Source organism: Oncorhynchus tshawytscha, linkage group LG07 (assembly GCF_018296145.1).
Source record: "Oncorhynchus tshawytscha isolate Ot180627B linkage group LG07, Otsh_v2.0, whole genome shotgun sequence".
Taxonomy (NCBI): Eukaryota; Metazoa; Chordata; class Actinopteri; order Salmoniformes; family Salmonidae; genus Oncorhynchus; species Oncorhynchus tshawytscha.
The window spans coordinates 1,356,935-1,372,901 of NC_056435.1; the positions used below are offsets into that span (position 1 = coordinate 1,356,935).

The 15,967-nt window shown below is 42.1% G+C and overlaps 1 protein-coding gene across 1 annotated transcript in view; it reads left to right on the plus strand.

Annotated features, from left to right (window-relative positions):
- LOC112255120 (lysine-specific demethylase 6A) overlaps positions 1-15,967 on the plus strand; it is a 49,673-nt gene that overhangs the window by 9,890 nt on the left and 23,816 nt on the right. Inside the window, exons 3-7 of the mRNA XM_042323782.1 lie at positions 9,855-9,963; positions 11,049-11,098; positions 12,231-12,289; positions 12,715-12,835; positions 13,445-13,499. Of these exons, the coding sequence (XP_042179716.1) occupies positions 9,855-9,963; positions 11,049-11,098; positions 12,231-12,289; positions 12,715-12,835; positions 13,445-13,499 (394 nt within the window). The remainder of the gene's footprint in view (positions 1-9,854; positions 9,964-11,048; positions 11,099-12,230; positions 12,290-12,714; positions 12,836-13,444; positions 13,500-15,967) is intronic.

Consider the following 15,967-nt stretch of genomic DNA (forward strand, 5'->3'; position numbering starts at 1 on the left):
GCCAACATACTGACTCAACTCCAGCCACTTTAATAATGGGAAAATTGATGTAAAAAATGTATCACTAGCTACTTTAAACAATGCCATTTAATATGTTTACATACCCTACATTACTCATCTCATATGTACACTGCTCAAAAAAAAATAAAGGGAACACTTAAACAACACAATGTAACTCCAAGTCAATCACACTTCTGTGAAATCAAACTGTCCACTTAGGAAGCAACACAGACAATAAATTTCACATGCTGTTGTGCAAATGGAATAGACAACAGGTGGAAATTATAGGAAATTAGCGAGACACCCCCAATAAAGGAGTGGTTCTGCAGGTGGTGACCACAGACCACTTCTCAGTGCCTATGCTTCTTGGCTGACGTTTTGGTCACTTTTGAATGCTGGCGGTGCTTTCACTCTAGTGGTAGCATGAGACGGAGTCTACAACCCACACAAGTGGCTCAGGTAGTGCAGCTCATCCAGGATGGCACATCAATACGAGCTGTGGCAAGAAGGTTTGCTGTGTCTGTCAGCGTAGTGTCTAGAGCATGGAGGCGCTACCAGGAGACAGGCCAGTACATCAGGAGACGTGGAGGAGGCCGTAGGAGGGCAACAACCCAGCAGCAGGACCGCTACCTCCACCTTTGCGCAAGGAGGAGCACTGCCAGAGCCCTGCAAAATGACCTCCAGCAGGCCACAAATGAGCATGTCTGCTCAAACAGTCAGAAACAGACTCCATGAGGGTGGTATGAGGGCCCGACGTCCACGGGTGGGGGTTGTGCTTACAGCCCAACACCGTGCAGGACGTTTGGCATTTGCCAGAGAACACCAAGATTGGCAAATTTACCACTGGTGCCCTGTGCTCTTCACAGATGTAAGCAGGTTCACACTGAGCACGTGACAGAGTGTGGAGAACGTTCTGCTGCCTGCAACATCCTCCAGCGTGACCGGTTTGGCGGTGGGTCAGTCATGGTGTGGGGTGGCATTTCTTTGGGGGGGCCACACAGCCCTCCATGTGCTCACCAGAGGTAGCCTGACTGCCATTAGGTACCGAGATGAGATCCTCAGACCCCTTGTGAGACCATATGCTGGTGCGGTTGGCCCTGGGTTCCTCCTAATGCTAGACCTCATGTGGCTGGAGTGTGTCAGCAGTTCCTGCAAGAGGAAGCCATTGATACTATGGACTGGCCTGCCCGTTCCCCAGACCTGAATCCAATTGAGCACATCTGGGACATCATGTCTCGCTCCATCCACCAAAGCCACGTTGCACCACAGACTGTCCAGGAATTGGCGAATGCTTTAGTCCAGGTCTGGGAGGAGATCCCTCAGGAGACCATCCGCCACCTCATCAGGAGCATGCCCAGGCGTTGTAGGGAGGTCATACAGGCACGTGGAGCCCACACACACACTACTGAGCCTCATTTTGACATATTTTAAGGACATTACATCAAAGTTGGATCAGCCTGTAGTGTGGTTTTCCACTTTAATTTTGAGTTTCACTCCAAATCCAGACCTCCATAGGTTGATAAATTTGATTTCCATTGATAATTTTTGTGTGATTTTGTTGTCAGCACATTCAACGATGTAAAGAAAAAAGTATTTAATAAGAATATTTAATTCATTCAGATCTAGGGTGTGTTATTTTAGTGTTCCCTTAATTAAGCAGTGTATATACTGTACTCGAAACCATCTACTGCACCTTGCTTATGCCGTTCTGTACCATCACTCATTCATATTTTTATGTACATATTCTTTATCCCTTTACACTTGTGTGTATAAGGTAGTTGTTGTGGAATTGTTAGGTTAGATTACTCGTTGGTAATGACTGCATTGTCGGAACTAGAAGCACACGCATTTCGCTACACTCGCATTAACATCTGCTAACCATGTGTATGTGACAAATAAAATTTGATTTGAGCTGTTCTTGCCATAATATGGATTTGGTCTTTTACCAAATAGGGCTATCTTCTGTATACCACCCCTACCTTGTCACAACACAACTGTTTGGCTCTTTACGCATTAAGTAGGTAACAAATTCCACAAATTAACATTTGACAAGGCACACCTGTTAATTGAAATGCATTCAAGGTGACTACCTCATGAAGCTGGTTGAGAGAATACCAAGAGCGTGAAAAGCTGTCATCAAGGCAAAGGGTGGCTACTTTGAAGAATCTGAAATATAAAATATATTTACATTTCTCACTCTTTTTGGTTACTACATGATTCCATGTGTGTTATTTAATAGATTTGATGTCTTCACTATTATTCTACAATGTAGAAAATATTAAAAATAAAGAATCCCTGGAATGAGTGTGTTTCCAAACTTTTTGACAGGTACTGTATGTTGACACCCCTTCAAATTAGTGGATTTGGCTATTTCAGCCACACCTGTTGCAGACAGGTGTAAAATAGAGCACACAGCCATGCGATCTCCATAGACAAACATTGGCAGTAGAATATCCTTACTGAAAAAGCTCAGTGACTTTCAATGTGGCACCTTCATAGGATGACACCTTTCCAAGAAGTGAGTTCGTCAAATTTGTGCCCTGCTAGAGCTGCCCCCGGTCAACTGTAAGTGCTGTTATTCTGAAGTAGAAACGTCTAGGAGCAACAACCGCTCAGCTGCGAAGTGGTAGGCCAAAAAAGCTCAGAAATCGTCTGTCCTCGGTTGCAACACTCACTACCGAGTTCCAAACTGCCTATGGAAGCAACGTCAACACAAATGTCTGTTGGGAGCTTGAGGAAATGGGTTTCCGTGGCTGAGCAGCCGTACACAAGCCTAAGCTCACCGTGCACAATGCCAAGCATCGGCTGGAGTGGCCACCATTGGACACTGCAGCAGTGGAGACGCGTTCTCTGGAGTGATGAATCACGCTTCACCATCTGGCAGTCCGGTTGATGAATCTGGGTTTGGCGGATGCCAGGAGAACGCTTATTGCCCGACTGCATAGTGCCAACTGTAAAGTTTGGTGGAGAAGAATAAAGGTCTGAGGCTATTTTTCATTGTTCAGGCTACATATGCACACACTGAACAAAAATATAAACGTAACATGTAAAGTGAACTGAAATACACACACACACAGCTTTCTCTCATTTTGTGTACAAATTTATTTACATCACTGTTAGTGAGCATTTCTCCTTTGTCAATATAATGTATCCACCTGACGACAGGTGTGGCATATCAAGAAGCTGATTTAACCTCTTGCACTTAGCCATCCCGGATCCGGGATCGTGAATACAGCCTCAAGCTCATTACCATAACGCAACGTTAACTATTCATGAAAATCGCAAATGAAATGAAATAAATATGCTAGCTCTCAAGCTTAGCCTTTTGTTAACAACACTCATCTCAGATTTTCAAAATATGCTTCTCAACCATAGGAAAACAATAATTTGTGTAACAGTAGCTAGCTAGCGTAGCATTTAGCGTTAGCATTAGTGTTAGCATTCAGCAGACAACATTTTCACAAAAACCAGAAAAGCATTCAAATAAAATCATTTACCTTTGAAGAACTTCAGATGTTTTTAATGAGGAGACTCTGTTAGATAGCAAATGTTCAGTTTTTCCTGAAAGGTTATTTGTTTAGGAGAAATCGCTCCGTTTGGTGCGTCATGTTTGGCTACCAAAAAAAAAAACAAATCCAGTCATAAAAACGCCTAACTTTTTTCCAAATTAACTCCATAATATCGACTGAAACATGGCCAACGTTGTTTAGAACCAATCCTCAAGGTGTTTTTCACATATCTCTTCGATGACACATCGTTCGTGGAAGTGTGCTTTCTGTCCTGAATCCCAGGAGAAAATGCCCGCAACTGAAGATTACGCACCAATTTAGACAAAGGACACCGGGCGGACCTCTGGAAAATGTAGTCTTTTATGGCCAATCTTCCAATGATATGCCTACAAATACGTCACAATGCTGCAGACATCTTGAAGAAACGACAGAAAGCGCAGGCTCGTTCCTGGTGCATTCACAGCCATATAAGGAGACATTGGAAAACAGAGCTTCAAAAGTTCTACCCATTTCCTGGTTGAAGTTTCATCTTGGTTTCGCCTGTAGCATGAGTTCTGTGGCACTCACAGATAATATCTTTGCAGGTATTTTTTGGAAACCTTAGTGTTTTCTTTCCAAAGCTGCCAATTATATGCATAGTCGAGCATCTTTTCGTGACAAAATATTGCGCTTAAAACGGGCACGTTTTTTTAAATCCATAAATTAAAAGAGCGCCCCCTATATCCAAGAAGTTAAACTGCATGATCAGGTGCAACCTGTGCTGGGGACAATAAAAGGCCATTCTAAAATTTGCAGTTTTGTCAACACAATGCCACATATCTGCAATTGGCATGCTGACTGCAGGAATGTCCACCAGAGCCGTTGCCAGAGAATTTAATGTTCATCTCTCTAACATAAGCGGCCTCCAACGTTGTTTTAGAGAATTTGGCAGTACGTCCAACCGGCCTCACAACCGCAGACCAGCCCAGGACCTCCTCATCCGGCTCCTCTTGACCTGTGGGATCGTCTGAGACCAGCCACCCAGACAGCTAATGAAACTTATTTTGATGGAAAAGTAGAGCCCTTTTAGAAAGGGGTAAATACCTTTTCACTGTGTGTGTGTGATTAGCTACCAGCTATGGCATAAAATGACACTGACCACAACAACTACAGCATTTATTGTATCTATAAATGTGCTTTATACTTGACTTTGAACTAGATTTTTATTCGCAAATGCGAGTGAACTCCTTTTGTAATGGAGTTAGTGGCCGTACACAGATAGTATACCCACGTTAGGTTCTGTTCTTCCCCAGCCCATTCCATGCCTTCTGAGTGATCAAACACCTCAGTATTGCCACTATCCCTCAACGTTGATGAATATTGAGTAGGCCAAGGGCATACGTGAATCTCGTCACTCACTAGTGTTATTGGTTCACTGTCATAGCACAAACTCCCCTGAACTTGGTAGTCCAGTTGAGTGACTAGTGGACGTTCTATCCACCTCACCCTCCCCAAACACACACGGACACACACGTTTCAGAGACATACCTAATGCTGTTATCGAGTTAATCATTGGCTGGTCATTATCTACATTCTTTAAGTGCTCGATCTGCAAACAGTTTTGAATCGGTCTTGTTCAAACATACTTTTTTTTCTTCTCTCTCTCGCTCACTTGGTGAGTGACTGATCTAAGAGCCACCCAGATATAGGGCCTAACTGTAAGTGACACCAGAATTGGCAACAGTGAATTAAACATGAAAAAAGTTAAGCAGATCTCTTAGGCAAGAGTCATTCCACTTGTGAGTGTTTGTGGCTAATATGCACTTACTGTTGAAGTCGGAAGTTTAAATGTATTTGGCTAAGGTGTATGTAAACTCCAGTTTTTCACAATTCATGACATTTAATCCTAGTAAAAAAAAATCCCTGTTTTAGGCCACTTTATTTTAAGAATGTGAAATGTCAGAATAATAGTAGAGTGATCTATTTCTGCTTTTATTTATTTTATCACACTCCCAGTGGGTCAGAAGTTTACATACACTCAATTAGTAATTGGTAGCATTGCCTTTTAAATTGTTTCACTTGGGTCAAATGTGTCGGGTAGTCTTTTACACGCTTCCCACAATAAGTTGGGTCAATTTTGGCCCATTCCTCCTGACAGAGCTGGTGTAACTCATTCAGGTTTGTAGGCCTCCTTGCTCGCACGTGCTTTCTCAGTTCTGCCCACAAATGTTCTATAAGATTGAGGTTAGGGCTTTGTGAGGGCCCTCCATTACATTGACTTTGTTGTCCGTAACCTTTCTAGGGCAGGCGTTCCGCTAGCGGAACCCCAAAACAACATTCTGTTGAAAAGGCAGCACGCAAAATTTTTACATGTTTTTTTTGAAATATGTAACTTTCACACATTAACAAGTCCAATACAGCAAATGAAATAAACTTCTTGTTAATCTACCCATCGTGTCCGATTTCAAAAAGGCTTTAGAGCGAAAACACAACATATGATTATGTTAGGTCAGAGCCAAGTAAAAAAACAAATTTTTCCAGCCAAAGATAGGAGAAATAGGAGATAAAATATAGATAAAATGAATCACTAACATTTTAATCTTCATCAGATGACACTCATAGGACATCATGTTACACAATACATGTATGTTTTGTTCGATAATGTGCATATTTATATCCAAAAATCTATTTACATTGGCGCGTTATGTGCAGTAATGTTTTGCAGAAATACTCATAATAAACATTGACAAAAGATACAAGTGTTATTCACAGAATTAAAGCGCAACTTCTCCTTAAAAGGCTATTAAGGGTGCATTTTTTCAACTTTTTGATAAAAAGCGTGCAGTTTCAACATCCTGCTACTCATGCCAGGAATATAGTATATGCATATGATTAGTATGTGTGGATAGAAAACACTCTGAAGTTTATAAAACTGGTTAAATCATGTCTGTGACTATAACAGAACTTGTGTAGCAGGCAAAACCCCAAGGAAAAACTGTTCACAAAAAAAAAAAAAATCCCTCCGCCAGTTCCTTGTATTGTCTCTGGCAAGGGAAATTAGATAGCGCCCGGTTTACAGTTCCTACAGCTTCCACACGATGTCACCAGTCTTGGGAATTGGGTTGAAGTTAATCTTTGGTGAAATTTAAGAATAGGCACTTCCTGTCAGAGTTTACACGGTGGAAAGTTATGAAAGAGAGAAAATCGTCCGTGATTTCTTGACTTGCTGCTATTGAATACAGATCGCCCCGTCATCAATTTGATCGATTATTAACGTTTACAAATACCTAAAGTTGGATTACAAAAGTAGTTTGACGTATTTTGGCAAAGTTTACAGGCAACTTTTTTAATTTACAAAAATGATGTTGCGTTTTGGAAAGCTTTTTTTCTGGATCAGACGGGCTTTATAAATGGACATTTTGGGTATACATGGACGGAATTAATCGAAAAAAAGAACCAATTGTGATGTTTTATGGGACATTTTGGAGTGCCAACAAAGAAGCTCGTCAAAGGTAATGCATGTTTATATTTTATTTCTGCGTTTTGTGTAGCGCCGGCTACGCTAATTATTTTGTTTACGTCTAGTTCGGGTATTTTGGGGGGGTGCATGCTATCAGATAATAGCTTCTCATGCTTTTGCCGAAAAGCATTTTTAAAATCTGACATGTTGGCTGGATTCACAACGAGTGTAACTTTAATTGAGTACCCTGCATGTGTGATTTAATGAAAGTTTGAGTTTTATCTCGTACTATTTGAATTTGGCGCTCTGCATTTCCCCAGGCTATTGGCCAGGAGAGATGCTAGCGTCTCTATAGCCGTAAGAGGTTAATTCAACTGCTGTGTCAGATTTTTACATTTACGGAAAAAGCATAATCTGAGTACGGCGCTCAGAGCCCAATCCAGCCAAAGAAATATCCGCCATGTTGGAGTCAACAGAAGTTAGAAATAACATTATAAATATTCACCTACCTTTTGATCTTCATCAGAATGCACTCCCAGGAATCCCAGTTCGACAATAAATGACTTTGTTCCATAAAGTCCATTTATGTCCAAATAGCCTCTTGTTATCGTGTTCAGCCCAAGAATCCATCTTCATGAGGCGTGAGCACTACGTCCAGACACAAACTCAAAACGTTCTGGCACAGGTCGTATAAACATGTCAAACGATGTATGGAATCAATCTTTAGGATGTATTTAACATAAATCATCAAGGTTCCAACCGGAGAATTCCATTGTCTGTAGAAAAGCACTGGAACGAGAGCGAACTCTGTCGGGACCGCACGTCACGAGCCTGAGACCCTCTGCCAGACCCATGACTCATTCAGCTCCCATTCCCCCCTCCTTTATAGCAGAAGCCAGAAACAAGTTTCTAAAGACTGTTGACATCTAGTGGAAGCCTTAGGAAGTGCAACTTGACCCCATAGACACTGTATTCAGTAGGCCAAGCTTTGGAAAAATACAAACCTCAGATTTCCCACTTCCTGGTTGGATTTTTCTCAAGTTTTCGCCTGCCATATGAGTTCTGTTATACTCACAGACATCATTCAAACAGTTTTAGAAACTTCATAGTGTTTTCTATCCAATACTAATAATAATATGCATATATTAGCATCTGGGACAGAGTAGGTGGCAGTTCACTCTGGACACGCTATTCATCCAAAAGTGAAAATGCCCCATATCCCAAACAGGTTTTAATTAAGCCATTTTGCCACAACTTTGGAAGTATGCTTGGGTTCATTGTCATTTGGAAGAACCATTTGTGACCAAACTTTAACTTCTTGACTGATGTCTTGAGATGTTGCTTCAATATATCCACACAATTTTCCGTCCTCTTGATGCAATCTATTTTGAAGTGCACCAGTCCCTCATGCAGCAAAGCACCCCTCACAACATGATGCAGCCACCTCCATGCTTCAAGGTTGGGATGGTGTTCTTTGGCTTGCAAGTCTCTCCCTTTTTCTTCCAAACATGATTGTCATTATGGCCAAACAGTTCTATTTTTGTTTCATCAGACCAGAGGACATTTCTCCAAAAAGTACGATCTTTGTCCCCATGTGCCGTTGCGATCCGTAGTCTGGCTATTTCATGGAGGTTTTGGAGCAGCGGCTTTGTAGAGCTGCCTTTCAGGTTTTGTCAATATAGGACTCGTTTTACTGTGGATATAGATACTTTTGTACCGGTTTCCTTTAGCATCTTCACAAGGTCTTTTGCTGCTGTTCTGGGATTGATTTGCACTTTTCGCACCAAAACACGCTAATCTCTGGGAGACAGAACGCGTCTCCTTCCTGAGCAGTATGACGGCTGCATGGTCCCATGGTGTTTATACTTGCGTAGTATTGTTTGTACAGATGAACGTGGTACCTTTTAGCCGTTTGGATGAACCAGACTTATGGAGGTCTACAATTTATTTTTCTGAGGTCTAGGCTGATTTCTTTTAATTTTCCCATGATGTCAAGCAAAGAGGCACTGAGTTCGAAGGTAAGCCTTGAAATACATCCACAGGTGGTACACTTCCAGTTGACTCAAATTATGTCAATTAGCCTATCAGAAGCTTCTAAAGCCATGACATCATTTTCTGGAGTTTTCCAAGCTGTTTAAAGGCACAGTCAACTTAGTGTATGTAAGCTTCTGACCCACTGGAATTGTGATACAGTGAGTTATAAGTGAAACAATGGTTGGAAACATTACTTGTGTCATGCATAAAGTAGACCAACTTGCCAAAACTATAGTTTGTGAACAAGACATTTGTGGAGTGGTTGAAAAACAAGTTTTAATGACTCAAACCTAAGTGTATGTAAACTTACGACTTCAACTGTGTGTGTTTTCTGCAGGTGTGTGTGACAGACTATCTGAAGGAATGTTCTGATGCAATGCTTAGTTGCTGTTTGTGTATATTTAGTGATTGTGCTCTGTTTCAGAAGCTATGTCCTCAGCTGTTACTCAGAATGCAGGGAAACAATGTTTATGGGTTTCTAGAGTTCAGCAGTAGTCCTCCAGGAGTGGGTGTGTTTAATATGTGTGATTAGGCCTCAGGCAGAGCCATCCCTGTGAGTGATGCGCATCTCGCGGTGCTTTTTATTTTCCAGTGGAAGAAGTCCAAATCAAAACATGGTCCAACACACACAATGAACGGAAATCCATACCATCGCTCCCATTTATATGGACATTGATAACTGATTGAAAAGTGGCACTCTATCCCCTATATAGTGCACTACCTTTGACCAGGGCATAAGAGGCTCCGGTCAAAATTAGTGCGCTATGTAGGGAATAGAGGGCCGTTGTGACGGATCCCATGTGAGACTTCCTGGTAAGAGACACTGCTGTCTGTGTTCATGCTGAGTTTCGTCTTGCTGTATTTGTCCACAGGCTGTTCGTTCCTATGATTCTCTCATCTTGAAGGCTGAAGGAAAAGTGGAGCAAGAGTTATTCTGCCAGCTAGGCCACTTCAACCTCCTCCTGGAGGAGTACGCTAAAGGTGAGTAGACGCCCCTCTTGCGCTCTCCCCGCTCGCTCGCTCCCGCCCCTCCTGTATGGACATTGTTTTGCGAACATTAAGTCAACATTTCTACATGCTGTGTGGCATTATTCAAGTGTGTTAACTTCTGTGCAGCATCAGCAGGGAGCTAACATGATGCCCTCCAGACTCCCAGTGCAGCCTAAAGTCAAGTGGAGCAGGCAGTGTGCTTTCACACTTTAATAAGGTGGACATTGGCTGCACTGATAGACTGTTGAACCGTGAGACACATTTGACAGAAGTACCAACGGTAACAAAATGATAGTCCCGAACCATTTTTCATGTTGTAGTATTGGAAAAAGTCCAGAAGTTTCAGTATAGCGTGCAACACCCGCGTCTACTCTGGTCTTGGCACATGGGCTCCAGCTAACAGCTGGCAGAGTGCAGGTAGGCTAGTCTACCCGATGAGATTATTGTGAGAATATTTGTCAAAACGGCAGTCAAGCATCAATCAAGCCCCTTAAAATGTATTGTAACGGAACATGAAGATCACCGTGCACTTTCAGCACAATGTGAAGTTCATCTGGAGTTCCCACTAGGCACAGATGTCTATTCCACATTGGTTCAATGTCGTTTCATTGAAATTATGTGGAAACAACGTTGAGTCAACCAGTGTGTGCCCAGTGGGTTATTTCATCTGTAGCCTAATAAACTGCATGGTTTCTCGAGTCCAAATCAGTATTTGTGCATAAAGGCATTTCCACCAGCATTTCTCACATAATTAATTTTAGAGATGCAAAAAGATCCCACCGTGTCGAAAGAACAAGTTATCTATCCATATTTTTTTTAATTGAATTGAATTGCGCATAAAAACAGTATGGTAACATGGTTTCTGTCACACTCGATTTACCTCCCTTTATTTGTTATTTTTTTCCTTGTCCCCCCCACCTGGGTTAAAAACGGAATTAAACTTAATTTCAGTTAGATGCAGTTGACCCCAACTTGGCATTGCTGAAAACAAAGCTGGTCTTATAGCACAGTTAGTTAGTGTTAACCTTTTGGTATGTCTGGCATTTAATATCCCTCTTCTTTCTCCCTAATCACAGCATTATCAGCATACCAGAGGTACTACAGCTTACAGTCCGACTACTGGAAGGTGAGAAAATACGACTGACGGACACACTCTGAAAGCTTCCGCATGCTTTGGTTTCGGCTGCAGCCTATTCAAACTGAACAAATGTGCTCACAAACTCCCTTAAAAGACCTTCGCTTGGAAAAAATTGATAAGGCGACAATAGCTCTGTTTGTCCCTCTTTAGACGCAGTAGCCAGTATACACTTCCTCAAAATAGTCAGAATTAAGCTAACTCAAGTTCTTTCATTTAATTTGGATGTTTGTGTCAGACCTTAGTCGTGTAATTGATATCTAAGATGTTTGGTGCAGTGTTTCTCAAGTGAAATGTGCATGAAAACGAGTCGTCTATCCTTGATGACAAACACTTATTTGAAGAATTCCTATAATTGACCAAAGATGGGTGAAGAGGCGTAGACTTCGGCTCAACTTCAGCTTGACACGGAAAAAACATGTAGCGTGCACAAATAGCTGAAACACCGTTGCCAAAGCTCACAATGAACAAACACGTCACAAAATGTCGTCATAATATATGAACAAACTGTTCCCAACTGTTTCTGATGGGGAAGCACGCGGACACCTTTACTCACGCTCTTATCTGTGGAGCTCTTATAGTAGTAATGTCTCCATTCTACTTCTACTGCAGATTATATTCTGCTCATGTTCATCCTCAACCTGCCAAGGTTAACCCATTCACATCGCACCGGCCGACCAACCAGACACAGGAAGTGTGTGTGGTTATGATTCAGGGGTTTGTCTGGAGGCACGCTGTGGGTTGTGGCTTTCAGATTACTCATTCTCTGCCGTTTTCTGTTTGAGTCGAGAAATCTGTGGTGAGATGTGAGCATTTGGTATGCCTACATGATGATTCCATTTGTGTCGGCCAGCAGAGACGATCCCCAAAAGGCATCTAGTGCAGTAACCAGTCATTGCACAATGAAAAACTTCTATTGCTTGTGGTTAAAATGAATGGTCCATAACTAATGACGACAGATTAAGACAGATGCCTTATAGAGTGGGTTTCTGGAAGGGCTCATATGCAGACGACATGTCTGGGCTGCAGCCATTTTGAAAGCGTTGTTTTGTGTAGGCGTGTGTATGTGTGGCCTGTAACTAATTAGTCTTAATGGTGCTCTGTGTGCATCTGCCTCTTCCAGAATGCTGCCTTCCTATATGGCCTGGGCATGGTCTACTTCCATTACAACGCCTTTCAGTGGTGAGTAGCTGTCTTATACTATCTAAGTATGGAGGACTAGATTATGATTTTGTGTGTGTGTGTGTGCGGGCGTGCATGGGAAATAAATGTGTATGGTTGCCATGGTGACGCCGTCACCAGTTGCATCCCACATGGCACCCTATTTAATTTTATAGTGCACTTGTTTTGACCATGACCCCTACAGGCCCTGGTGAACAGTAGCGCATAGGGAGCCAGTTGTGAAGAATCCCTGAAGATCTCCAGTTGTGAAGAAACCAGGAAGAGCTCCTGTTTTAATCGTGATATTCTTTCCTCTGGAGGGCTGTGTTCTCTGTTCAACACTGCAGTGCTGACTCTTCATCTTCTCTGAGTGGCGTCTCCCATTTCTAACTTGGAATATATTTATTCTCTCTCTCGCTCTCTCGCCATCTCTTCTCCTCCCCCAGGGCGATTAAAGCTTTCCAGGAGGTGCTGTACATCGACCCCAGTTTCTCACGAGCCAAGGAGATCCACCTGCGACTCGGCCTCATGTTTAAGGTCAACACCGACTACGAGTCAAGCCTAAAGGTACTCTGCCTGCCTCTCTCCTCCACCAGTGGAGCCACCACAACATTTCCCACAGGACATCCAGGGAGGAATGTTAGTGTAGAATGATAAAAAGAGATATATTTAAAAAAATGTATATGTTGGCACCTTATTCTATTGATCAGGGATGGGCCACCAAAAATCTGAACTCATTATGGGGGTCTCAGTGGCTTGTGGGTCTGTGTACCCACACATGCAGCCAGGCCTTTTGGGGGATCCTATGCACAAAGTAGTTAATTTCATGCAATTCTACTCATTTTGCGGAGAGAAATGTTTGCAGTTTTTTTAAATGTTTGAGTGAGACTAACAAACAAAACCAATGGGGGACTTGCACAGTGTGCAATCTCTTCATCAGTTGCCCACTCCCTTGTTCGTTCTCTCCTGCTCTCTAATTGCAGTGCAGAAAGTGAGCAGGGGGAGAGGCAGCTTGCTGAAGAATTGATTTCCTTGTGTCTGACAGTCAGGGAAAAGGAGTGTCTCAGTGCATGGGGATTCATGTATAGGAATTACCTTTTGCATTGTTCTTTTGTTTCTGTGTATTTCTTGTCCTTCAGTGGATTTTAATGCCTTGATATTCTGTTCTGTCGACAGCATTTCCAGCTGGCTTTGATTGACTCCAACCCCTGCACTTTGTCCAAAGCTGAAAGTAAGTAGTGTGAATAAAGATAATTCGGTAATGCGAGTTTACTTTTTTAAATATGCATGTTGATGTTCATTTGAGATTTAACTACAGAGATGTACTGGACAAATTGGCCAACTATGTTGATTGAGAGTAGGGATGGGCATGCGTAATGGAGTACTCAAACTGTTGTTATATATATATATATTGCAGAACTATATTGTGAAATGTTTGTCTTGAAGACCATGTTAATTTGCTTTGACTAGTGCTCCATTTGTACATGTGCATTTGCAGGACACCACAAAAATAAACTAAGCCAAGCATCACAGTTCTGCTCGCTAAATTCCCTTTCCCCTACATGTCTCTCACTCAATTGCGTACCGACCGCTTCCTCTACACACGCATTCTGTGTGCTCCTACAGAAATAAATGCCTATTAAAAACAGTCCATTCAGAAAGTATTCAAACCCCTTGACTTCCACATTTTGTTACGTTACAGCCTTATTCTAAAATGAATTAAATAAAAGAAATTCCTCATCTATACACACTACCCAATAATGACAAAGAGAAAACAAGTTTGTAGACATTTTTACAAATGTATTAAAAATAAAAATAACTTCAATACCTTATTTACATAAGTATTCAGACTCTTTGCTATGAGACTTGAAATTGAGGTCTCTCATTTTTCCATTGATCATCCTTGAGATGTTTCTACAACTTAATTGGAGTCCACCTGGGGTAAATTCAATTGATTGGACATGATTTGGAAAGACACACCTGTCTATTAAAGGTCCTACGTTTGACAGTGCACGTCAGAGCAAAAACCAAGCCATGAGGTCGAAGGAATTGTCCGTAGAGCTTTGAGACAGGATTGTATTGAGGCACAGATCTGGGGAAGGATACCAAAACATTTCTGCAGCATTGAAGGTCCCCAAGAAGACAGTGGCCTCCATTCTTAAATGGAAGAAGTTTGGAACCACCAAAACACTTCCTAGAGCTGGCTGCTCAGCTAAACTAAGCAGTCGGGGGAGAAGGGCCTTGGTCAGGGAGGTGACCAAGAACCCCATGGTCACTCTGACAGAGCTCAAGAGTTCCTCTATGGAGATGGGAGAACCTTCCAACGGGACAGCTATCTCTGCAGCACTCTACCAATAAGGCCTTTATGGTAGAGTGGCCAGACGGAAGTCACTCCTCAGTAAAAGGCAGATGACAGTCCGCTTGGAGTTTGCCAAAAGGCACCTAAAGGACTCTGCCCATGAGAAACAAGATTATCTGGTCTGATGAAACCAAGATTGAACTATTTGGACTGAATGCCAAGTGGTCACGTCTGGAGGAAACCTGGCACCATCCATACAGTGAAGCAGCATCATCCTGTGGGATGTTTTTCAGTGGCAGGGACTGGGAGAGTAGTCAAGATTGAAGGAAAGATGAACGGAGCGAAGTACAGATAGATCCTTGACGAAAAAATGCACCAGAGTGCTCAGGACCTCAGACGGGCGAAGGTTCACCTTCCAACAGGAAAATGGCCCTAAGCACACAGCCAAGACAACGCAGGAGTGCTGGCTTTTGAGGCTCGACCAGACCGGGGTATGTGTTGTGAAGCTAGCTACAATAAGGATGAGGCACAATAGTGGAATTTGCGATTTGCCATCAAAATAGAGGTTTGACAGTGATGCAAATGAATACAAATAGTATAATTATGCCCTACTTTTATTTGTAGGCTTTCCTCAAGGTCCACTGTTGTGGCTAATCCTTATTGTGGCTCGCTTTAAATAGATGGGTCCGACCACCATTTAATAAAATAAGAACTGTCTTTTAAGTAAGGGTTATTTTAGATGACAGGTAGCTAACTATATAGCTACTGAAACAATGTCGTTTTGCTATGTTTTTGGAAAGGACTTTGTTTGCATCCATGAGCTAGCTATCTTTTTTTTTTATGACCAGCACTGAAGGTGCGCAAGACAACTTTACCAGCATCATAGCATACGTATCGATGAATCGTTGTAAACAAATGAAATACAAGTGATGGTGAAATAACTACGTAAAAAAATGTGTTAAATTATTGTATGACATGCAGTCATTTTCACATCCTGATTGGTCAAGGTGATTTGACCTGTCAAATAGGGTTGGTGATTTGACCTGTCAAATAGGGTTGGTGATTTGACCTGTCAAATAGGGTTGGTGATTTGACCTGTCAAATAGGGTTGGTGATTTGACCTGTCAAATAGGGTTGGTGATTTGACCTGTCAAATAGGGTTGGTGATTTGACCTGTCAAATAGGGTTGGTGATTTGACGTGTCTTTTTTTACATGCAAAGAGCTAAACGGCGTTCCATAGAAATCCTGGTCTTTGCTATGGGGAGCCGTTTGGGTCTTTGTGTGTTAAAAAAAATACACGTCGAATAACCGTATTTGATGTGTCAAATAATCTTGTTGACTAATCAGGACCTGAATATGACTGCACGTCACAAAATAATTTAACTCAGTTATTACACAT